This window comes from Orcinus orca, chromosome 3 (genome assembly GCF_937001465.1).
Source record: "Orcinus orca chromosome 3, mOrcOrc1.1, whole genome shotgun sequence".
Lineage (NCBI taxonomy): Eukaryota > Metazoa > Chordata > Mammalia > Artiodactyla > Delphinidae > Orcinus > Orcinus orca.
The window spans coordinates 29,056,034-29,078,587 of NC_064561.1; the positions used below are offsets into that span (position 1 = coordinate 29,056,034).

The 22,554-nt window shown below is 44.2% G+C and overlaps 2 protein-coding genes across 3 annotated transcripts in view; one reads left to right on the forward strand and one right to left on the reverse strand.

Moving 5' to 3' along the window:
• The window catches only part of INSYN2B (inhibitory synaptic factor family member 2B), a 114,987-nt gene extending 100,521 nt beyond the window's left edge, over positions 1 to 14,466 (forward strand). The window contains exon 4 of the mRNA XM_004271983.4: positions 11,481 to 14,466. Coding sequence (XP_004272031.1) covers positions 11,481 to 11,667 — 187 coding nt within the window. The 3' untranslated portion in view covers positions 11,668 to 14,466. The remainder of the gene's footprint in view (positions 1 to 11,480) is intronic.
• Positions 1 to 22,554, reverse strand: part of DOCK2 (dedicator of cytokinesis 2) — a 409,352-nt gene that overhangs the window by 199,170 nt on the left and 187,628 nt on the right. The window lies entirely within an intron of this gene.

Sequence of the window (22,554 nt, forward strand, 5' to 3'; positions counted from 1 at the left end):
GACAGGCTGTCTCCTCTTCTCATCCTTAGCCTCTGTTCATGACTTCAACTGCACTCATGGATTTTAATTTTAATTGCTGTGACATCAGCTTCCCCTATCTTTTTTATGAGTTCTCTCTCTCTCTCTCTCTCTCTCTCTCTCTCTCTCTCTCTATATATATATATATATATATATACACACTACCTACAGATCTTTCCATTTCTATCTTGGTATCTCAAAGGTACCTCAAATTCTCCATATACGAAAACATACTTCTTATTTTCCTCCACAAAATTCTTTTCCTATGTTTCTTATTTTGCTCAACATTGTTAACCACAGTTCCATAAAGAAACTATAGTCCCCATAGTGCCTCGCTCCTCTCCTTTACAACACACATCAAACTGGCTACTGATTCTACCCTCTCTCTCTGGTCCATAAAGGCTCTCATCATTGGTCACTTAAACGCTAGCTGGCCTTTTTGCCATAGGTACCTTTTACCCTGTCCCAAGTAATCCTCCACACAGATTGCTAAATTACCTGAAAAGAAGAATCTGATCATGTCACTCCCCTGCTAAACAATTTTGTTCCAGTTCCTGTTGTTTCCTTTAGCTAATTTTTCAAAGCCCTTTGAACATGATACTAACCTTCTTACCTGCTGGGTCTCCTATTTCTCCCCAGCCACAGGGAACTACTCAGCTGGCTTCATATACTGTGCATTTTCTCATGCAAGTTTCCTTATTTCCTGAAATGCCTTTTCTGCCCTGCTTTGTCTGGAAATCTCCTAGTCTTGCAGCTTAAAAGTCATTTCCTCTGAATAGCCTTACATGCCTTCCCAAGAAGGACCCCCTTGGCACACACATTCCTCGACTATACCATTTATCCTATTGCATTGTAACGCAGTGTTTATGAGTTTCTTTCCTTCAGCTGATGGCTAGTATCTCAAAGTCGTGGGCCAGTGTCTAACACATAGTTGGTGCTCAATAGAATCTTGTCAAGGAAGAGAATGGCTATACTGACTAGGAGAGGGATGAAAAACTGTGGTGGGCTTGAGACAGCTATTCAGATGCCCCAAAGTCAAGTCAGTGTGACTATTTGTGTGTGCCCCTACCCTTGGGTGGGGAAACGGAAGGCCTTAATTAATCAAATGTTCTTATTAGGGAAGGAAGGCTTCTGTGCAGCAGGTCCTCAGAAGATCTTTCGGAACTAAATCAAACGACTATATGTAGTACATGGACTGTCAGTTTTCAAACACCTGGAACACTACAAGATGAAACCTAATCAAATCTTCCTTCGATGACTCAGAATGCTTGTTGCAATTTCACAGGACATTGAGATCCTCGTTCATCATGGCCATCCAACATTATTGCCCAGTACTTCTGTACTGGCTGTGGTAGGAAAGGCGGTTTGCTTTGTGGAAAACTGAAAACTCCCTCCAGGCTAAAATGTCTCCCTTCTATGGTGTCTGAACTGCACCAATGATCTCTATGGAAGAGGGAATTAAGGCATTAGATTGGCAGGTTCTCTTGGTAAAGCATCAAAACCCAGTGTAGTAGGCAGAATAATGCCCACAAAAGATGCCCACATTCTAATTCCTGGACCCTGTGAATACCTTTTACTTGGTAAAAGGGACACTGCAGGTGTGATTAAGTTAAGGATCTCAGGACAAGGTAAGTAGCCTGGACTGTCCAGGTGAGCCTAACATAAGCATAAGGATCCTTACAAGGGAAAGATGAAGGCGGGAGAGGCAGAGTCAGAGAGGATGTGACAACAGAAGCAGAGGCAGAAGTGATGTGGTCACAAGCTAAAGAAGGTAGGCAGCCTCTAAAAGCTGGAAAAGGCAAGGGACACATTCTCTCCTAGAACCTCCAGAAGGAACACAGTTCTGCTGACACCCTGATTTACAGTTCTGCAGGACTTCTGATCTCTGGACTCTAAGAGTAAAATCTGTCTTGTTTTAAACCACTAAATTTGTGGTAATTTGTTTCAGTAGTAATAGGAAACTAAGACGCCTGCATTAAACCCTTATAATTCGTAAACTACTCACATCTAATTGGAGGTCTGTTAACTTGACTTTGATGATCTTTGCAACTATGACAGCTAGGGGAAGACAGAGATCTGTTGGGATGAAGATTAGGGAAAAGAAATAAGAAGAGAGCTACCACTTATTGAGTGTCTATTATTACTGGTCATTATAAATGCCTTTTATTTTCGTATCTAATCCCCACAACCATGTGAGATAGATAAAAATACTCCCATTTTACAGATAACTGAGATAACTGAGGTTCAGGGACTTGCACACTATTCAGATTAGACAATTGAGACTGAGAGAGAGAGAGGAACTTGCACTATTATTCTGAAACTAGTAAGTGGCAATGTCGAGATTGGAACTTAGTCCTCCCTTCCTGTTGGCCAGATTCTACAGCATGCTGCCTTCAGAGGACAGACCTGCTTGAGGGGTATCAGGGCTCAGCAGAATGTTGTATGGCTGAGTTCTCATAATCCAAGGGCATCGTGAGGGTTTGTGTTTAAGTTGCAGGACCTAAATAGTGTTCTCAAAATGTGATCCTGGGCCATCTGCATCAGTCTCCTGGCTGTGAATACTGGTTGCTGGCCTTCACTCCCCAAACCTGCTGGATCAGAGGGGTGGCGTGGAGGATGGGAATCTACAGGCACAGCCAGTTTCCTGGGAAAGCCTGATCCCAGTGAAGCTTGAGAAACATTCAACTAGGTAAAATTAGGGTCTTGAAAGGAGGAGGTTTCTGGTTGATTTATTAGAAACTTTTGTGACATAGAAAGCTCTTGCTAATAAAGTAACCCAGAAAGTAGCTTTTGTTTTAAACGCATCATTGGACAGATGATTTACCTTTCTGCTTGGCTTCAATTACAGGGTTAGGTGGTCAGGTATAGACCTAACTAGGGGGTGCAGGTGAGAGCGGAGGCAAGAGAAAGGGAAGGGAAGAGGATTGGGGGGGGGTCTTCCTCATAGACTAAGGGTATTTTTGATGCCTCCTATTTCCAATGAGAAGACAAAATGAGCTTCTGCCGGTCCACGCGGGCGCCCAGGCTTTCATTATGCACTACTTAGGGGATTCATTTGTAGCCTCTCCTCCCTCCCACATTTCCCAGCTCCTTGGTCCTCATCTGAGATCAGGAACGGAATGGCAATCCCTGCTGCGCTTCCTCCTCCAATTAAGGTTCAGACCAGTTAGAGCCCAATTCTGTTCCCAGGCCAAGGGCCCAAATGCTAGGAACTGCCCTCTGGTGCGTCCTGGAGGAGCAGTTACAAACACCTGACAGGGTGGCCATGCAAAGTGCTGCCCAGGACCGCCCACCCTGCTCCAGGAGAGGGTGTGGTCACCACAGGCTCCAGAACCAGGGAATATGCGTGAAGCTGAACACCAGAATCCTCCACCACTTTCCTCTCATTTCCTCAAACGCCACAGACCATAGACTGCTTTTTTATCATTACTGATTCCTCCACTGTTACAACTCCTCTGAGCAAGACAGAGAAGAAGTTAAGGATATGCAAAAGGAGATTTGCTGCAAGTGCCGTCCTTTGTACCCGGCGACCAGCATCCCTGTTCTTGGGGTCGCCCCCTCATTGTTTTAATATCTGGAACTTCCCATAAGGAGTCTCTCTAGAACACAGGCCAAAGCTGTACAGCTGTGTGCCCTGTCGGAGAAAAGCCAGGCCTTCGTCTAACCAAGGAAAGCAACGTGAGTTACCTGGGGTCATGCAGTCAGAGGCGCTGAGAGCCTTCTAGAGTCTCCTTCTATGGTTAAGTCACTTGGCCACTGGGTCTTAGTCTTGCCTGCCACTTAAAGCTATTACTTAACCAGAGAAAAAGGCATTTTACTAGAAATGCAATATGTACCCAGGCTTGTGAATTCAGCAACCAACTTTCCACGTAAATTATTTAGTATGTTCCTTTCGTTTGCTTAAGATGCCCTCCCAGCGCGGAGCCAAGTGAACTGTCAGAGCCTCGTCTTCCAGCCACGGTCCTCTCTCTGGCCAGCAATGAATTCCACAGTGAGGAGTAATTATAAAGCACACAGCATGTCTGTTCTTTCTAGTAATCACAGATGCCTTTGCAGCTCTCATCCCATTGTAGTATGGACTGAGCAGCATTCATTTCAAATGCAGGAACGTGAATGTGAATGGCAACATTACCCAGCATCCCCCAAACAACTACCACCAAACATAGCTCAAGCTCTCTTTTGGAAGCAGACATAAAGTTTGGGGTACATGTGGAAACCTCTCTGAGCCTCGACAGTTTGATCCCCAAGATATTTGCCATTAGTCCCTGTTTCTCTCAGTATGCTTATCCCTTTCTTCTTTTCCCTGGAGTGTAAGTGGAAAGAAGTAGGATTTACAGCATCAGCAATTTATCTGCAATAAAAATGAAACCTATTTTAATGCATTAATAGCTAAAGAGGCTGAAACATGCCATAAATATAAAATCAAGAAAGTTGAGCATTTCACAGGAATAACAAATGGATGGCTGCTGGCAGGAGGCCACAGCTGACCACAAAATGACCCAATCTTCATTCCTCTGTCAAGTTAACGCAACAATCATTACCATTTGTTGAACCAGGCACTGTGCCAGGAATTCTGCTAAACACTGTACATGTATCATCTCTTTTCAGACTCCCCAAAACCCTAAAATATGGGTATGGTTATTATTCCCATTTTACAGATGAGGAAACTGAGACTCAGAGAAGCTATGTGACTTGTCCAAGATCCAACAGAGCTAGGGCTTAAACCAGTCCTGCTTTCAGGAGACCTTTTGTGCCTTTCCCTCTTACTTTCTGACCTTACACAATCAGTGAATATTTGTGTTAAAGTTCTCTGAGACGACCTTCTCTTTCTAAGGACTTAATGTGAAGACATTCTCAACACAGAGCCACAGAACCCAGAGCGCAGACCTCCCTCACAGATAGCAATCAGCAGTGAGGTTTCTGCAGCGTGGCTCTGCTTACTTATGTGCCTGGAAGAGAACGTGCAATTATCTGAGGACTCGTCAGCAGACAGTTGCCCAAGAAGGGGTGTACTTGCCAGCTGGAAATGGCTGTGAGTTGTGAAGCTTAAAATTGTACCCTATAAATAATGAGCAAACTGGTCATTAGGAGAAAGTTTTAGGAACAATATCCCTTCCAGACTGGGGAAAAACACCAACTAAGGTTCCTACTTTCCCAGACTGTGATTCTTCCCCAGAGACACTTTCCAAAGTGGTGTGATTTATTCACGTAGACGGGAACCAAACTACCCGTGCTGATTCCATTGATTCTTACAGCTAATTCTAAAACAAAAGTTGCTGGAGCTCAATAAATCTGTGTTGCACCTGAGTTCCGTGGCAAGAGGGGCCACAGAAACACTCTAACAGAGATGAAGAGGTGGAGAGGGACTTGGAAGTGGTTTTGTCTTCAGGGAGATGCCATGGATCATTAGTTTCTCAGCCAACCTGCTTGGGGTGTACGGTTTATGGTTTAAAAGAACGGTACGGTTTAAAAGAACAAGACCCGCCTGCTGAGAAGGAAGAGCAAAGGGCCCCTGAGGACCTCAGCAACCTACACCAGACCCAAAATTGCACCGCCCAGATACTACCTTGAGTAAGCTGCCTCCTGTGGGGGGTCTGTCTTCTCTGGTACGCGGCCTCCCCGTCAGAACGTCCCTGAAATCTGGAAACACTATGGCAGGGTGGGCTGGTCAGCTGGGTCACGCAGGGTCGTGCATGCAGCCCAGCCCAGGTTGGGTCTGGTTCCACAGCGGGCTGCAAGTTCATTTAGGTGCACTAGGCCTTGGTCACCAGCCCCTCCCCTCCCCTCCCCATGCTCATCTGGTGACCAGGATCTCACACAGATTGAAGACTGCTGTTCTTTCGATGCTGTGTGTCTTCGTGTACAAGCTTTGGAGCCAGACAATCTAGGCTCAAACCTTAACTCTGTCACTTATTAGTGTGTGCCCTTGGCAGAATATTTAACCTCCCCTTGCCTTGCCTCAGTTTCCTCACCTGTGAAATGAAGATAATATATACGTCATGGGGCTCTGAGAATCACATGAGACGTGAGAATTACTAAACTTGTAGTATAGTGTCCGGAATATAGATTTCATTACATAAATGAGAGTCATTCTCCTCCTCTTCCTTCTTCTTCATCATTTAAATTACCATATGCCCTCACCTAACATGACCCAGATACTCTCATGTTATATCTCTTTCTTCTTAGAGTAAGACCCTGGTACCAGCCAAGCCCTGGGCTAAAACATCTGATCCCTTTTTAGGAAAAAAACAGAGGACTAGAGGTCAGGAAAGCAAGCTGAGATTCTGATCATAACTTATGGTGTGACTCCCTTCACCAACTCACTTGTCAGCTGAACGGAGATAACAACCTTCCTAGATTCCTGAGCTATTGTGAAGATAAAATGAAAATGCAGATCTGGAGTGTCTGCAATCTGAAAGTGCTATATAAAAGTAAGAGGTTTCTATTGTTTGTTTCTATATAAACTTTTATCTCTGTGTGTCTCACCCAACTTCAGTTTGCCCAGCCAAGATGCTACATCCAGAATCTGTCTCTGTTGTTTGCTTATGTATTTACGCATTTATCTACTTTTTGCTTCTCACTATTTCTTCTTCCAGACAAGCCATGACTTAGGCTTCTCGCTACTTCCCATTACCTAGAAAAACATCCTTCTGTTTTTCACCTAGCATGATGGCTGGAGCATTGATCTGTCAGCTAGATTAGTGAAATGCCCTCAAGAGGGAAACCTGAAAGCTCTCTTCCATTCTTGGTCTACACACAGCTCACTTTCTAAATGCAAAGTGGCACCATGCACAGACATCTTGGCTGGGAAAGGCTCTAAGGATCCCCAGGCAGTGAACTGGGCACTCCTGAACCAGGTGTCAGGTATTCCGTGTGTCCTAAGAGGGCCAACCTTGCAGACCTTGAATGCTCCAAACTATCTCAATGGCTCCGGGCCTGAATCCTGTATTATAACGATTTCTTGACCACCATTTGCCACTCCCATCCCACCGTGAGCCAGAGCTCTGTACAAACTAAGCATTCAGCACTCCTCTTCATCCATGTGGATATGAACGGAGAAGATGGTAAGGGTGGGAGGATAGGTAGATTAAGAGGAAAGAGAGAAGGGAAGGTTGGAAAAGTTACTAGTGTTCTACCTTGATACCAAACCCAAAGCAGGCATTTATTCCCCAGAATCTGCAAACAACCCTCTGCTAAGAGTTTGCTTGAATTCTCTCAAGCTGGCATTTTATTCCCTCTTTCAAGATGTTGCTGAAAGTGCTGTGGGTTGGCTAACTAAGAAGTTGAGGGGCATCTCCTCTTCTCGACCCAGCCTCAAAATGAAAGACAGATGAGAGAGGGCACTGCCTCCTGCCCATTTACAGGGCAGCTGCTACCAAAACAAAATATACGCCTTCTCCTCCCTTCCAAACTAAACAGTAGTTTGTCAAATGGATGGATAAGAAGAAAAGTGACAGTTTTCCTTTATGTTAATAAACTGCCTAAAAAAAATATTAATCAATTTCTTTCCAAAGCACAGATGCTTCTCTGTACTCTGTTATTTGTCTGACCTTGAAAAGAAAGTCACCTTCAATCCTCTTTGAATTGTCAAGACCAATGGGGGCAGTTGCAAGAAGAGGATGGGGAGTTCCCTAAGTCCCAGTGATTATAATGGAAGCCTGTGGTGTTTCCATAGAAATATAAAGAGCATATTCTTCCCTGAATGTACATGGAGGGGAGAGGTGAAAAGTGATGTTTCTGGCAAGGTATACAATTACTGAAGAGTTGAAGGTATGAGTGAGGAGGTGAGGCATTCAGTCTCTAAGATAGGAAGATAAGAGACTTAGTGGAGTGGGTAGAGATCACATCCTACATAAGGACATTTCCCGTTATTGTGTCCCATCTGCACAACTACCCACTGAAGTAGCTTTATAACCCCCACTTTCAGTTGGGTCTCAGAAAGACAAGCAACTTACCCAAGGTCACCCAGCCAGTAAGTGGTACAGCCTTGGTTCAAACCCAGGAGTATTCCATTCGAGAGCCATTTCTGTATTGTCTACAATGTGCTTTAAATTGTGAGCTAAGACAGACTTTATCTTCTTTTTTTTTTTTAAATAAATTTATTTATTTATTTATTTAATTTTTGGCTGCACTGGGTCTTCGTTGCTGTGCGCAGGCTTTCTCTAGTTGCGGTGAGCGGGAGCTACTCTTCGTTGCGGTGTGTGGGTTTCTCATTGCGGTGGCTTCTCTTATTGCAGAGCACGGGCTCTAGGCACCCGGGCTTCAGTAGTTGCAGCACGTGGGCTCAGTAGTTGTGGCACACGGGCTTAGTTGCTCCATGGCATATGGGATCGTTCCAGACCAGGGCTCAAGCCCGTGTCTCCTGTCTGGCCTCTTGGTGCTGGTAACTAGTGGCTCTGTGTCCTTAGTAAATGCTAGCCAATATCAAGAGCTACTAGAGATCTTCTAGCCAAAGCTTAGGATTTGCCAGATCAGTGAACAGAAGTATCCACTGAGGCTCCCACTTCCAGGATGTACTGCCCAGCACTGCACCCCTATTTGTCTCTGAGCCTGGGGTGGGTTTCTGTCACCACTACCTGCAACTCAATCTCCCCAACTGAAATTTAAGGAGATGGATTCAGAGGCCGGGGAAGAGTTGTCTCCAGCAAACTCTCATTGCTTTAAGGAAGGAATTTAAAGCAGTGAGTTGCAAACTCTGATTCTTACCCTCTCTTACACTATTTCACAGATAGAGAACATCTACATTCATAGTTCTCCTAGCTCCTGAAATATCCCTGCCCTCTTTTCACCAGGCAGAAAAATAACCTTCATCCTAGAGCATCAGCTGGAGCCAAAGAAAGTAGGCACCCCTTACTCATTCTAGGAATTTCCTCAGCTTTCTGGTATCAGAAATTTCATCCATCCATCCATCCATCCCTCCAGCTGGTCAACAGTCTAAACATCCATTCATTCATCCAACCATCCATTCATCCATACAACCATCTAACCATTCATCCAGCCATCCAACCAATGATCCATCCATCCATCCATCCATCCATCCCCCCATGCACCCAGCCATCCATCCTACTCTAGGCCTGATACTGTGCTCAGTTACAGGGACATCACAGTGAGATGGACAGATGTGGATACTGCTTTGGGGATCTTTCTTACCAGCATGTGAGACAGATGATTAAACTAACAATTGCTTTAAAAATCTGCCTTGTACGTATCTCAACTACCCCTACTTTCCAGCTCTTCATCCATATACCTCTACCAAATTATATGAACAGCCTCCTTCTTCTCCTTATATGTGATATTTCCCTGACTCCTTAATTCAAACAAACAACAAAAACAAACCACCTGAGTTTGTCAAGACTCACAACAGTGTCCTAACACCAATTAGAAAAAACAGTTCTCTGGGTGAGTCCTCAGTGTCAGACCTCCATGTCTGTCTGTCTGTCTGTTTACCACTCTGCCCCCAGCACCTAACATAGGGCCTGGAACATGGGACATACTCAGTAAATTTAGTTTGTTGAATGATTAGCTGAATACCATTCAGTGTTTGTTGGCGCCTGGCTCTGAGCTGAGTGTTGTACCATTCTGTTGTTTATACTTCACTGAGATCCTATGAGTACGTACCATGCTTATTCTGCAGATAAGGACACTGTGGCTTGAATATGAGAAATGACTTTGCCAAGATCTCACAGTTAATCAATCGTGGAGCTTTGCCTAGAAAAACATAGCCTGCATTACTACACTCATTATTATAAGTCACCCAGCCAGGAGTATGTCCCTGTGGAGGAGACCAGGGGGCACAGAAAGTAAAAGGATATAAGCCGAAGAGAAGAAAATCTGGTGGAAGCATATCAAAAATACAGAAACAAAATAATCAGACACCCATCCCTGATGCTCCTTAAGCATGGTTATTCAGCCCCTATTACTGCTACTATTATCATCATTAATGTTATTACTACTAATATATTATGTCTTGCTCTTTGCTTTGCTTCTCAACGATGTGTCTTGGAGAGCTTTACACCTATGCTTACTTCATAGGATTCCTCAATACAGACATATTTAAATACTCTCCTTTAATGGGCATTTCCTAATCTCCATTCCTTTTTTTGTTATTTTATTTGTGCGTTTTGGAGTCATTAATGTACAGACTCCATTGTATCATCTGTACACAGGTCTGTGAGGTAAACATGACACTGTTGGGGACCAGGGTTCTCAGGGGTTTAGAGAGTCAGAGGCTGGGGAGAGCAGAAGCTCTGGCCTGCGTGCAGTGGGTGCTCAGGCTCGCCTTGACCTTTGAGGGCTTGGGAATCAGGCCAGTGGGCATCAGGAAGGGTCAGCCCATCTGGTAAGTCTGGCTCAGCCTTCTCAGAACCTGGAGAGCCGGGCCAGGAAGACTGAGTCCTGCAGACGTCCCTACAGACTGTGTATGTGCTCCCTCCACCCTTAATTGTCCACTTTCCTCCATAGGAGATTTACTTACAGAGGAGTTGCCAGTGCCAGGATGACTGGAAGAAGGCTCTTAAGCTTATAGCTGTGTTTGTTACCTGGTTTCATACTAGAACTCTCAGAAGGCCCAAAGATGAGGAGCTAGCTTGGGAGTATGAAAAGTGGGGGAAATGCAGAGTCACGAAAACGGTGTCCCTCCTTGTTTAGCAAGGAGGAAAATGAAATGTTTCATACGGAAGAGGAAAGACCCCATGTTGGTTTGTGATGTGGCATGACTGGCCAAAGCCTTCTACCCAGCAAGGGCTAGAAAGGAGCTGTCATTAAAGGGACACTTTCCTGGTCTGCTATGCCCATGTCACCTCCCAGAGACCCAGGATCGGAGTAAGTGCCACCAAAAAGGCAGATCACGATTGCCACACGTGACTGATAAAGTCCCCAAATGGTACCTTGTCACTGGGCATTCTGAGATGGCTTACTATATGCCAGGAACCACTCTAAGTACTTCATTTATATTCTCTCAATTAATATACATCTTAATTCCAGAGAAAGCCTTTGAGATAGGTGCCATTTTTATGTGCATTTTATGGATAAGGAAACTGAGTTGTTAGTTTTAGCACATAATCCTCTGTGTTACTTAAATACTTTATAATGAGGCAGTTTTCATGCATAAAATGTATGTAAAAAGAATGAACAATTAGGAGCATTAAATAAATGTGAGAGAGAGATTGGAGACGTTTTTACCGGACATCTACTATTAGGCTGCCATGTTACGTGCTTCGTTTAAACTTAGTATAACATGCCCAAGAGGAAGGCACTACAGATGCCAATTCAGTCAATAAGAAACTGGAGCTTCAGAGAGGTGGCACAAGTTCCTCAAGGTCACACAGCCAAGCAGCTACCTGAGCATCTGGGACCTGACCTCAAAGCACATGGTTTTCCATGTCAGTTGGACACTTGGTGATGCTACATCAGTATGTGCTGATTTGAATTTACTTTCCTTCCTTCCTCTTTGTGTTTTTCAGTGTAGAATATGACTTCCGGCAGCAGGAAGGCAGGTTCCATGAAGTTCTACAGAGTCTGGAGGAAGCAGAGCCAGTTGAGGAGGCATGTCCCCCACCAAAGTCCCCGGCAGAGCCCTCAGTCCCTGAGAAACAGGACTTAAGGCGGAAAACCAAGAAGGTGAAGAAGAAATGCTTCTGGTGGATCTGAGCTCATGGGGACCTTTACCTCTGCCCTTCCCGAGGTGGGGAACCACTGCCCTCAGGCCTTCTCTACTTCTTAGCGAAGGCCCCAGGCTATGAGCCACTCGACCTGTGAAACCAGAACAACTTGGGCTGGATTACCTGCCACTGGACACATGACCACACCTCACCTGAGTGCGTGCCACTGCTTGCTGAGGACCTCACGGACCCGAGTGCCCACTTGCCTAGCTTCCTGTCACACATCCTGGTTTGTGAGTCTAGATTCCCACCATGGGCAAATCCCCCATCGCACTTTCCTACACCTCTGTAACGCTAAGCACTTCCTGCCCATCCTGGGTTCATCGTCCTAAAGGAAAGAAACAAAAATGTTGTGCAGAGCAGTAAGATAGAGGAGGATTACAAGCAGATACCCAGAGAAAAACAGATACCCAAACTGGCAGTTTTCTAAGATATTGGCATACATGAGCACAACAGAAGTGGGCAGGACATGAGAACGCAAGATCACCTTGTGGGTTGGGTCCTCTTCATTTTTAATTAGCCCCTTGATCCCAAAGCAAGGATTTGTCATTTCATGCTGTGTGGACCTTAAGAGTCTGTGGCAGAGTAAGCTCACCACAGGGTATACGGGACTTGCAGGTATGACTATCCTACAGTTGTAGCTACTCCAGGGCCCACCTTAAATCATCCTGCTTCTCAGTCTGAGGCCTGAGACTGCCTGGCAAATGGATGGGGTCTGGTTTGGGTTTGAACTTTAAGATTCCACAGTTAATTTCTCTGCAACATTTAAGATCATGAGATCCAGCAGCCTATCTGTCCGTTTCATCTTACCAGAAACATAAATAAGACTAAGACAAAACACAACACTGGTTCTCGCCCATTCACCCCTACAGCAGCCTTGTAGACAAGTTCAAAGTATATTAATCTACACAATCTCCCTTCCTGGTGACCAGGCAATGGTCACCTGATTGAAGAAGCAGCAGAACTGGGGATGAGGATATATTTTTTTCCATTTTAGTATTAAAGGCCTTTCCTTCCCAAAGTCTGAATTCTTTTAGGGTCTGGCTCATTCTTTTGACGAGACCTCCATACATGTGGGTCCAGTCAAACTTGCATGGCTGAACAAACAGCTAAAGTAATGTCATTCAGCAACTGCTACATACTCTTAGGGACGAGGGCTAGGTTGGCAAGGCTCATAGTCCTTCTTGTTAGACTCTCTACCAGCCTGTGGTTGGATTGAGGCTGCTTAGAAAAGGCATCCTAAACTCAACGAGCATTCAGTGAGGAAGGCACTTCATAATCCCCTTTGCTGAAGACTGGGGTCTGAGTTAGAGTCTTTGCAGAGTGCAGCATCCTGTGTAAACATGGGACGTACGTTCCCCGCTGCAAATTGAGGCTAACTGAGCAAACCACCCGGACACTTTCACCTTCCCCTGTCCCTGCGCTGCAGTGCCCAAAGCTATTTCAGTGACAGCAAGAGGGAAATTTGGCAAGGAATCTTGGCTGGCACTATAAAATCCTGGAATGTCATTCAAGATGTTCTTGTTCTGTTTCTAGTGTAATGTTTAAACCCACAAAATGAGACCGGAATACATAACGTGAAGTTAGAATTAAGATAAATACACTTGTCATACTTAAGCCACGTTTCAATAAGATATGGTACCATTGGCTAAAAGCCACAGATTTTTCAGTATGTATCCACACGATCAACTCTCAGTTGACCCCAACAACCGAAAAGAACAGCACAGAGGATAATCCAGTAAAGCAAAATCATTGGGGATCTCATATAATTTTATCTTGTAGGAGCGCTTCCATCTTAATTTGCTTTGCTTCCGCTAATTTTCAAATTAATTTATGTTCCTGGGCGGCACAGTAAAATGGAAATAATCCTATTCCCAGAATTAAGACACCCAGGCAACAGACCAGTCTATTCCAAGGCCTGTTTGTCTATTCCCGAGTGGAGATATGAACACCTACTCTACCTGTTTTATAAAGTCCGTGCACATGCCAACATCAAATGGGCAGAGCCACCCAGAGGTGATCAGGATCATTTGTCAAAGTCAGCCTGTAATGATGAAGAGATGTCTGGGATAACTCACACAAAATGGATAATCCAACATTTGGATAATTAAGAAGTGTATGCTGTCATACACTTCTGTTGGGGTGGCGGCCTTGGGATAAACCCTCAACTGAGTTAGATGAAACAGTGGTCTGAAAAGGTTGACATTTCTAGAGATAAAACCAAACAAGGCTATAATGATTCTATACCAAAGCACAACACAACATTGCTTGGGCCACCAACCTGAAACTGGGAAGGAAGTCTCTTCTGAAAATTGAACGTTTAAAATTGTTATGGGGGAAGTGGATTCAGTAAACACATTCCTGCTAAACAAAAACGATCATCTCTGTGTTAAATTTCAAAAAGTATACATATACCAAGACTCTATATTCACCTACTCATGGGAAAATTGCTTCTTTGTAAAGTATTATGTAACATCTACCATGATATCCTCCAGAAATGCTGTACTTGAAGTTATCTGGTTTTACAGAGCGATATTAATTTAGCAAAGGTTACTTTTATAAAATTGAAAGGTGAAGGACTGATACATCACCTTAAGTTGCAGGCGTTTATGTAGCTGCTTTCTCTGTAGTTAAAAAAATGTGTACTCGCTATACTTGGAACTTAATACCAGCTCATCTATAGAGCACCTTCTTAAAGACTACGTACTAATGTAAGGTTTTGTAAATTTCTAAACTGTTTTAAATGGGATATTATCTTTTGCAATAAACTTACATATTTTTCCTAGGTTTTAAGACTCCATTACTAGCTTGGGTTGGTTTGGGTTATAAAAGTTAAACCTAAGAAGGATGTCCAATGGTCCTAATGGCAGGGAGAGTTTTCATTATAATCGCTTCTATATGTTTCCCAGGGAAACAAATAAAAAAAGAGCAGCTTCAGAACTTAGCATGGCAATGATCTCCTCAAGGCCCACATGTCCTGGGAGCCAGAGAGGCACTGTGAATCAATGATGCAATTCCCAGCTTCATTCAGACGGATACACATTCATGCTTTTTATCATTATTATGCTCATATACCTGAAATGTAACTTATTCAATATTTTTCTTTAATTATTTTTCCCATAATTCTCTTCCTAGAAAGAGGAATAATTTCTTTAATTATTTTCCCCATAATCCTCTTCCTTTATATCTATCACCACCATGAGAGAAACCAGTATGATGTTCCAAAAATAAAAGATGAAATCAAAATAATTTTTTAAAATTCTTGCTGGAGCCTGTTGAGTGTTAACGGTGCTGAGCCTGAGACCAGCTCTCTTTGTTAAAATGGCAGATCAGCAAATATTCAACACGTGCTAAAGCCCCTTTAACACCTAATGCATCTTCTACTTGACTAATCAGGATGCTTGAGAGAGAACTGAAAAGAAAACAACATTCCCATCACGTGATTTAATTTTTTCCCTGCGCTGTCCATTAGCCATCTAAAACCAGTTTAGGTGGGAAAAACCAGAATCAGAAGTCTTGGGTTTAATATTATGCTACTACCCTCTTTTTTGCAGGATGACCTTGGGAAAGTTAGCCTCTGTGAGCTGCTGATTCCTTTTCTTATAATGCTGAACATCACCCTTCCCTGACAAGGGTGCCTGACAATTAAGTGGGAGAGAACCTTGGGCATTACGGAGGGCACACAACAGGTGCTCAATAAATGTGTATTTATTCATTTGTTTATTGAAGTAAATTGGGGGAGAAGAGGGACGATGCCTTTATGGGACTGCAATGGGTTTTCAGAAACAGGCTTGAGGTTTTCTCAGGGCAAAAAGTGGTGTTAATAAGGAATGAACTCTTCCTGGCCTTATTAAGACTAGAAACCATGACAATGATCGATAAGTAACAAAGGCCTCAGTGAGCAAGAATACGCAGGCATGTCTAGCACAGAACAGCACTCTGGGGAATGAAGGATTCTTGCCGCGTGGAATCAAATACCCTAGAGGTAAAAGACACTGCAAGGGCTGGGCCCCTGCCATTTGAAGCGTGAGGCAACTAAGAGAGGCTAGATAGATGATGCATCCAAGGGCTCGTGGAAATCACGTGGGAAGCCAGTGCTGGCAGCAATGTGGTGGGTGGGTGCAACGTGTGAAGGTCTACCAGACACCAGCACCCAGGGTAGTTCCAGGAACCACTGGCACTAGACTTGAGACGCATTCTGACCTCCAGGTACAGTTTCTTTCTTAGCCGATCAGAGGCCTCAATATAGCCTTCACTTGAAAAGGCTCTCATTTTAAGCAGCTCAAGGCAAATTGCTGGATGCTAAAAACATATTTCTCTTTTTAAGTTCCAAGAAACATAGATGCTTTGTGATCATTATGCCCATCAAGCATAGCTTGCAATAAAAAGAACTAAAAGACAAATCCACACGCAACACTCTTTGCATTTGGTGAAAACCATGTTTGACCGGCTTAAGGCTCATAACCCCTTTGGGGTACTTTCATCCCAACTTCATCCCCATTTTCTTTCCACCAGTTTACAGCCTGAATTCCTACTGCTCATGTCTATCACCCCTAGTCCTGAGGTTTCCCAAATATATGATTTCTTCCTGCATCCTCCAGGATCCTCAGCCCGGGAAGAACCACCTAGAGTCTGGTTTTCTCACTGCCAGGCTAAGCCGGCTTCCCAGGTAAGTGTGCCTCTCCACTACCGGCCTCCCGTTGCAAACCCCCTTCTTCTCTCAGCTGGCCTCCACAGAAGCATCCCACCTGGTCTCCCCATGTGCACGCCCTTCCCTTTCACCACGTAGCAGCAAAACCAGTCATTGCTGAATTTAGACCTGACCCATGTCACACTCTGGCTGTCACAATCTGGCGTCCTGATAAACTTAGGAAGTCAGACTAGGTCTGTCACTATGGCTCAGGAGGTCCCACCTGGCTCTCCTGTGGAAGTTCCCATCACAGGCCCTTTCACTGTCTGCTCTACAGTCACAGTGAGTCACCTTGGGTTCCTCAGAACCGCCATGCGAACACTCCCTTAAGGGTCTGTACACACTTTTCCTTCTGCCTGGAACAGTCCCCACCACACCACACGCCCTGCCCAGTTTCCAGCTCTGCTGGGGTTTCCCAAGTAAGGCTTTCCAAGACTACAACCACCGCTGCCCCAGATCATCCCAAATATCCCTCTTATACACTCACCTGGCACCAGGACCCCTCCATCAAAGTCCTTGGCACAGCTGTCCTTGTACATATATTTATGTAATTCTTTGATGAATGTATTTCTCTCTCATTAGCCTATTATCTTCCTAAGGTAAGAATTCTGCTTATTTTTGCTCACCTTTGAATCTCCAGCACTTAGCACAATGAGATTCAAATATTTTTTGCAGGGATAAATTAAAGAATGAATTGGATTCAGTGGAGAGGCAGGAAGAAATGACTCCCCGTTTTTTCCCTTATCTATGTACAGGCTCTATCTGTGCTGCCAGGAGCATCTAGCCTTCCACAGATTGGGGCCTTCAGCAGCTAATGTGGCCAGTTCTTCTAGTTCCACTGTGGTCCACATGGCATTCAGGACTCGGGAACATCAAGCCACTACCATCTTCCCCCACCATTTATCTTGAATATTGACAGCCCAGCTTAACCTTGTTTTGGAACAAATTGTTTAACCTTGTTCCGGAACTTAATTAAATCCCCATGCATTTTGCACATTTTACCAAGATACTGCCTTACCGTATGAAAGAGAAAATTAGTTTTGAAATTAAAGCAGATTGTTAACTATTTTTGCTGTAATGTTTCCATTAAAATGCCAGAACTTATTACATGTGACCTAGTCCATTTCAGACAAAATGCAATTTAAAGGAGACAGGGTCTGTCTCCCTAAAGAAGCATTTGGGGCAGAGCATTTTGTCTTGGCTTAAACCACAATTAAAATGAAAAGACAACAAGCATCACACCAAAGGATTATTTACTTCAAAGCAAATAAAAGCTTTATTTATTCACCTTTTTAAAAAAATTTTGGGGGCTTCCCTGGTGGCGCAGTGGTTGAGAGTCTGCCTGCTGATGCAGGGGACACGGGTTCGTGCCCCAGTCCGGGAAGATCCCACATGCCGCGGAGCGGCTGGGCCCGTGAGCCATGGCCGCTGAGCCTGGGCGTCCAGAACCTGTGCTCCGCAACGGGAGAGGCCACAGCGGTGAGAGGCCCACATACCGCAAAAAAAAAAAAAAAAAAAAAAAAAAAAATTTTGGCTGCGTTGGGTCTTTGCTGCTACGCACGGGCTTTCTCTAGCTACAGCAAGCGGGCTTCTTATTGCGGTGGCTTCTCTTGTTGCAGAGCATGGGCTCTAGGCACACGGGCTCAGTAGTTGTGGCTCACGGGCTCTAGAGCGCAGGCTCAGTAGTTGTGGCACACAGACTTACTTGTTCCGCAGCATGTGGGATCTTCCCAGACCAGGGCTCAAACCCGTGTCCGCTGCATTGGCAGGCAGATTCCTAACCACTGTGCCATCAGGGAAGCCCCAAATAAAAGCTTTATTATCATGAACGGCTTTCACGAATTCTCAGAATCCATAACTAACTATGGTATATTAAATTTCACTCTAATGAAACCCATAATTTTTTCTCCTGGCAAAACCTCAATATATATTTCTTAAATCTTCAGCCACACACAGTGACCTCTCATCCGTGCTTGGGCTTGGTTCCCCAGGTAGCACACGCAATGTTGTGATACCCTGGTTATGCTGATAGAAAAGCCTTCTTCCTCCTGAGCCAAACGGGCTGAGTCATTTTAACTGATGAAATCAAGAGTGGTTCACATAGCTCTTGCCCCGAGCACACCAAGCCCCACTGAACCTAATCCCATGTGCAGAGCTCCCATATGCATGATGGACAAGAGAAGTCATGTGTTTTTGTCATTGCTTTTCATTTGCTTGTGTGTTTCAAGGTAAAAACAATATGCTTTCTGCAATTAGGGATCAAAGAGAGCAAAATAAAAGCCATGCAGAGCATCAGCATTTGCAAACTCAGACCCCGGACCTGATCTTAATTCCTGGAACTGATCCCTCACTCTTCTCCACTACTACACGACAACCAGCTCCAAGGAAACTTCTCACATGAACCTCAGCCCATAACCACTTTTTTTCCCAATAAACAGTTATAGATTGCCTTCTCTGTCCCAGCTTACTACAGTCTAGTGAGGGGTGGGGGAGAGGGATTCTGACAATGAGCACATGTCCTCTGCTGATTCACCCATCTGGATATCATGCCCCTCCTCCTTTTGACCCTCTTAATGCTGTCCTTGTTTTTCTCTTATGATGATTATCTGTCTTGAATTATAGCTGTTTCTAGTTTTCTCCATTTCCCAACTCTATGTAACATGTCATGAGAGTAGGAAATTCTTTCCTCCCCTTGTAAAGTCTTAAGTCCAGGAAGTCTTTGTTTAATTAAAGACTTCAACGTTATGAGCCCTTGTCTGTTCCGTGTGGACCACTGCACTGGCCTTCAAAGTCTACTTTCCTTACAGTTTTCCAGCTCCCTTGGATCTAGCTTCCTCGCAGCTACCTGGGGGTCGCTCTAAGATGTATATCTGGCCATGCCACTCCAAGTTTTTCTAACTGTGCCCACCACCATCCAGGGTATAAAATTCCTCCCATAGCAACGAGGTTCCTTGCAATCCAACTCCAACCTAGTACGTGCAGCCTAACTTCCTACCACTCCACTTTCCCCTGTACCATCTCCTTGCCACCTCCTAAAACGTCAGAGGACATTACATATCAGTGGCTTAGCACACGCTGTTCCCCCTACCTGGGACACTGTTCCATTACCTATTTACCATGGGAAATAATTTTTGTTTGGGGGAATAAATGAATAGTAGCCATATTACTACTAATCATGATAATAAAGGCTCCGATTTCTTGAAGTTACAATGGGCCATTATCAAATGTTTTGCTTCCATTATCTTATATTTTCCTCAAAAAATTACCATAAGGTAGCTAATGATGACCCCTATTTCCCAGAAGAATAATCGAGGCTTGGAGGGAGATAAGTAATTTGTCCAAGTCCACAAGTATGAGATGGTGAAGGCTGGAGCTCTTGCAAGGTCTGCCAAACATGAGAGCTTGGGCTCTTCACTCCTATGCCAGACATCAAGTTGCAATTTAAATGTCAACTCTTCTCTGCAACTTTTTCTGATCATTCCCCGCTCCTGCCATGGGATTAGTCACTCCATCGTCCTCCAAGTACTCATGGTGCTTTGACCAGACTGCTGCTTATATTATCCTGGCATTTCTTTTGTCAACCCCTCATACTCACCTCCACCAGGAAGCAAAGTCCTGGGGGATAGGAAATGTCATCTGTATCCCTGGGACCCTCGAAGTGTTGATCACGTTTCCTGAGATGCTGTAAATGCTTCACATGCTTGTTGAACGAATTGGGAGAAAATATGGAGATGGACACAATCCAGGGTGGAAAGACAGACCAGAACAAGACCAGGAGTCCGACTTCAGCCCCCGATTTCCTGCACAGTTTTGAAAAAGTACCTTCACCTCCACCCCCCACCTCTGTCTTCAGAATGAAACCATCTGGCTTCACAGGCTAGTTAGAAGAAAAGTGGAATTATATACATGAAAATGCTTCAGTAAGTTTGACTATCTCGTTAATTCCTATTTTTAAAGAAATAGTGTTTGAGGGTTGTTTTTTTTTTCCTGATTTTAAAAGGAAAGCCGAATCATTTTAGAAAGAGTAAAACTACAGAAATGTACAAATCATGTGTCCTTTAAGCAGACGATACCAACATTATTTTAGCTTCTGAACAAGGTCCCTGGGTCTGACCTCTAAGAGATCCAGAGCCTCTGGTGAGGGGCCACATTTCTTCCCCTCTTTGACCTTCAGGGCCCCATAATGGCTTTCTTATTGTTGTTGTTATATTTCTATAATCCTTCTCCATATTTAAGTCCTAGAATATCCTCACGTTATTAAAAAATTATCATAAATATTTAATGGTGACATAAATGCATCACTTATGAATGTAGCATGAATCTAGAAAAGGGGGTTCTGATTTTGAAGGATCATTTGACAGAATTGAATCCCTTGAGTCACTGAGAAGGCCAGTGCCCTGGCACGGACGACAGGGATGGAGACCTGCAGGGAAGCCTGTTTCATTCGCCGTTGTTCTAACAGGGTTTTTTCTCTGTGGGCAGCTCCATTCCCTCCGCATTCCCAGGGAAGGAGCCTCTGGATGGGATTTCTCCTTCCTGTCTGGGGTTCAAGCCTTTGTGGCAGACATCTGGTGGTTGGTTTCATCTCGGGGGGCGGGGGGGGGGGGGCTTTATTTACAGCCCAGCTGTAGCAACAGCTTAATAATAATGCACGAACCCAGGTGCTATCCCAAGTCACACCATAAGATAACTTGTAATCTGACTCATAACACGTGTGTCAAAGTAGGGAGAAGACTGTAGCACTGAAGGGGGAAAACAATGCCTCTTATTTACCGAGGGTCTGCTATGTGTTAAACTCCGTGCTGCGAGCCTTACACATGGGTTTTTACCTAGTCCTCACCATGGAACTGACAAGTAATAACCATTACTAGCCCCATTTTACAGACATGGAAACTGAGGAGCAGAACTATGAAGTAAAGAGACTTCCTAGCTATGGAATAAGGTCACCTCACCCCTTGAGAAAAAGAGGACCAGTTCCCAGCCAGTAAAATCCTTTCAAACTCCAACCCCCATAGCCCTTAGAAAGAAATGCTGGGAGTGAGGGTGTTCATCAATGCCTAAATGGGAGACAGGCGCCAAGAGGGAGGAGGTATGGGAACATATGTATACGTAGAGCTGATTCACTTTGTTATAAAGCAGAAACTAACACACCATTGTAAAGCAATTATACTCCAATAAAGATGTTAAAACTAAATAAATAAAGTTTCCGAAGTTCACCAAGGACAAGAAAAGACTGGCATCTCTTCTAGCACCAGGAAACAGGACAGAAGATACAATGGAGTCTAACCTTTAAGACACACTAAAGTTACTTGTTCAAAGTCAGATCTGTCCAGCTCCACTAAGAGAAGCCAAAAGGCACTGAGATATTTGGAGGCAATTTCATTAGGATATGACGCACTGGTCATGCATCTCCTAGTACTAACTGTATGATACCCAAACTCCGTCTCTGCCTCTCCCTCTCTGGGTGCTAACAACAGCAGCCCCTGGGTGGCCAGTGGAGGCTCCAGCTTCTCTAGAGTCTGAGCTCACCTCCTCTGAAGAACCACAAGGCACATGTTACTGAGCCACGTGTGAAACTGTCACAGCAGCAGCATGTTTATTATCTAGGAGCGCTCTCTTTCCTTGTAGCAGAGGTCTGCTCGATTAGGTGGACTAGGGAGAACGCAGTGGCTATTTTAAAAAATTTAGGAACTTCATAATTCCCATCTCTGTGACTCATCATGGAACAAAAGGAAGGTCTGGAGATGAAGCTGGCATTTTTATGCTCCAGCTCTCAAACTTTGATTTGTCTAAAAGAATGCTACCACACAGGGCTAGTAAAGTATTTGGGAATTTTATATTTAAAAAAAAAGATCCTTAAGGGAAAGCCTAGCATGAAATAAATCTTTTCTCATCTTATTTTTAAAATCAGAATCTTTTAAAGCTAAACAGTGATTTGTGCTTTCAATTAGTTCTGTTCTTTCCACTCACTCCTGTAGCTTGGATAAGCGCCTGCTACATGCCATGCCCTGGGCCGATGGACAGCTTCCCCACTCACTGGCTATAAGCACCATCCCCATGACCATATCAAGCAGCAACGAAGCTACCCCAAGCTCATTATGCCATCTTTCGGTTACCAACTGGAATTTCAGGTCTCTTGTATAATGTTTATTTTCTCTCTTAACCTGATCCCCCTCTAATACACAA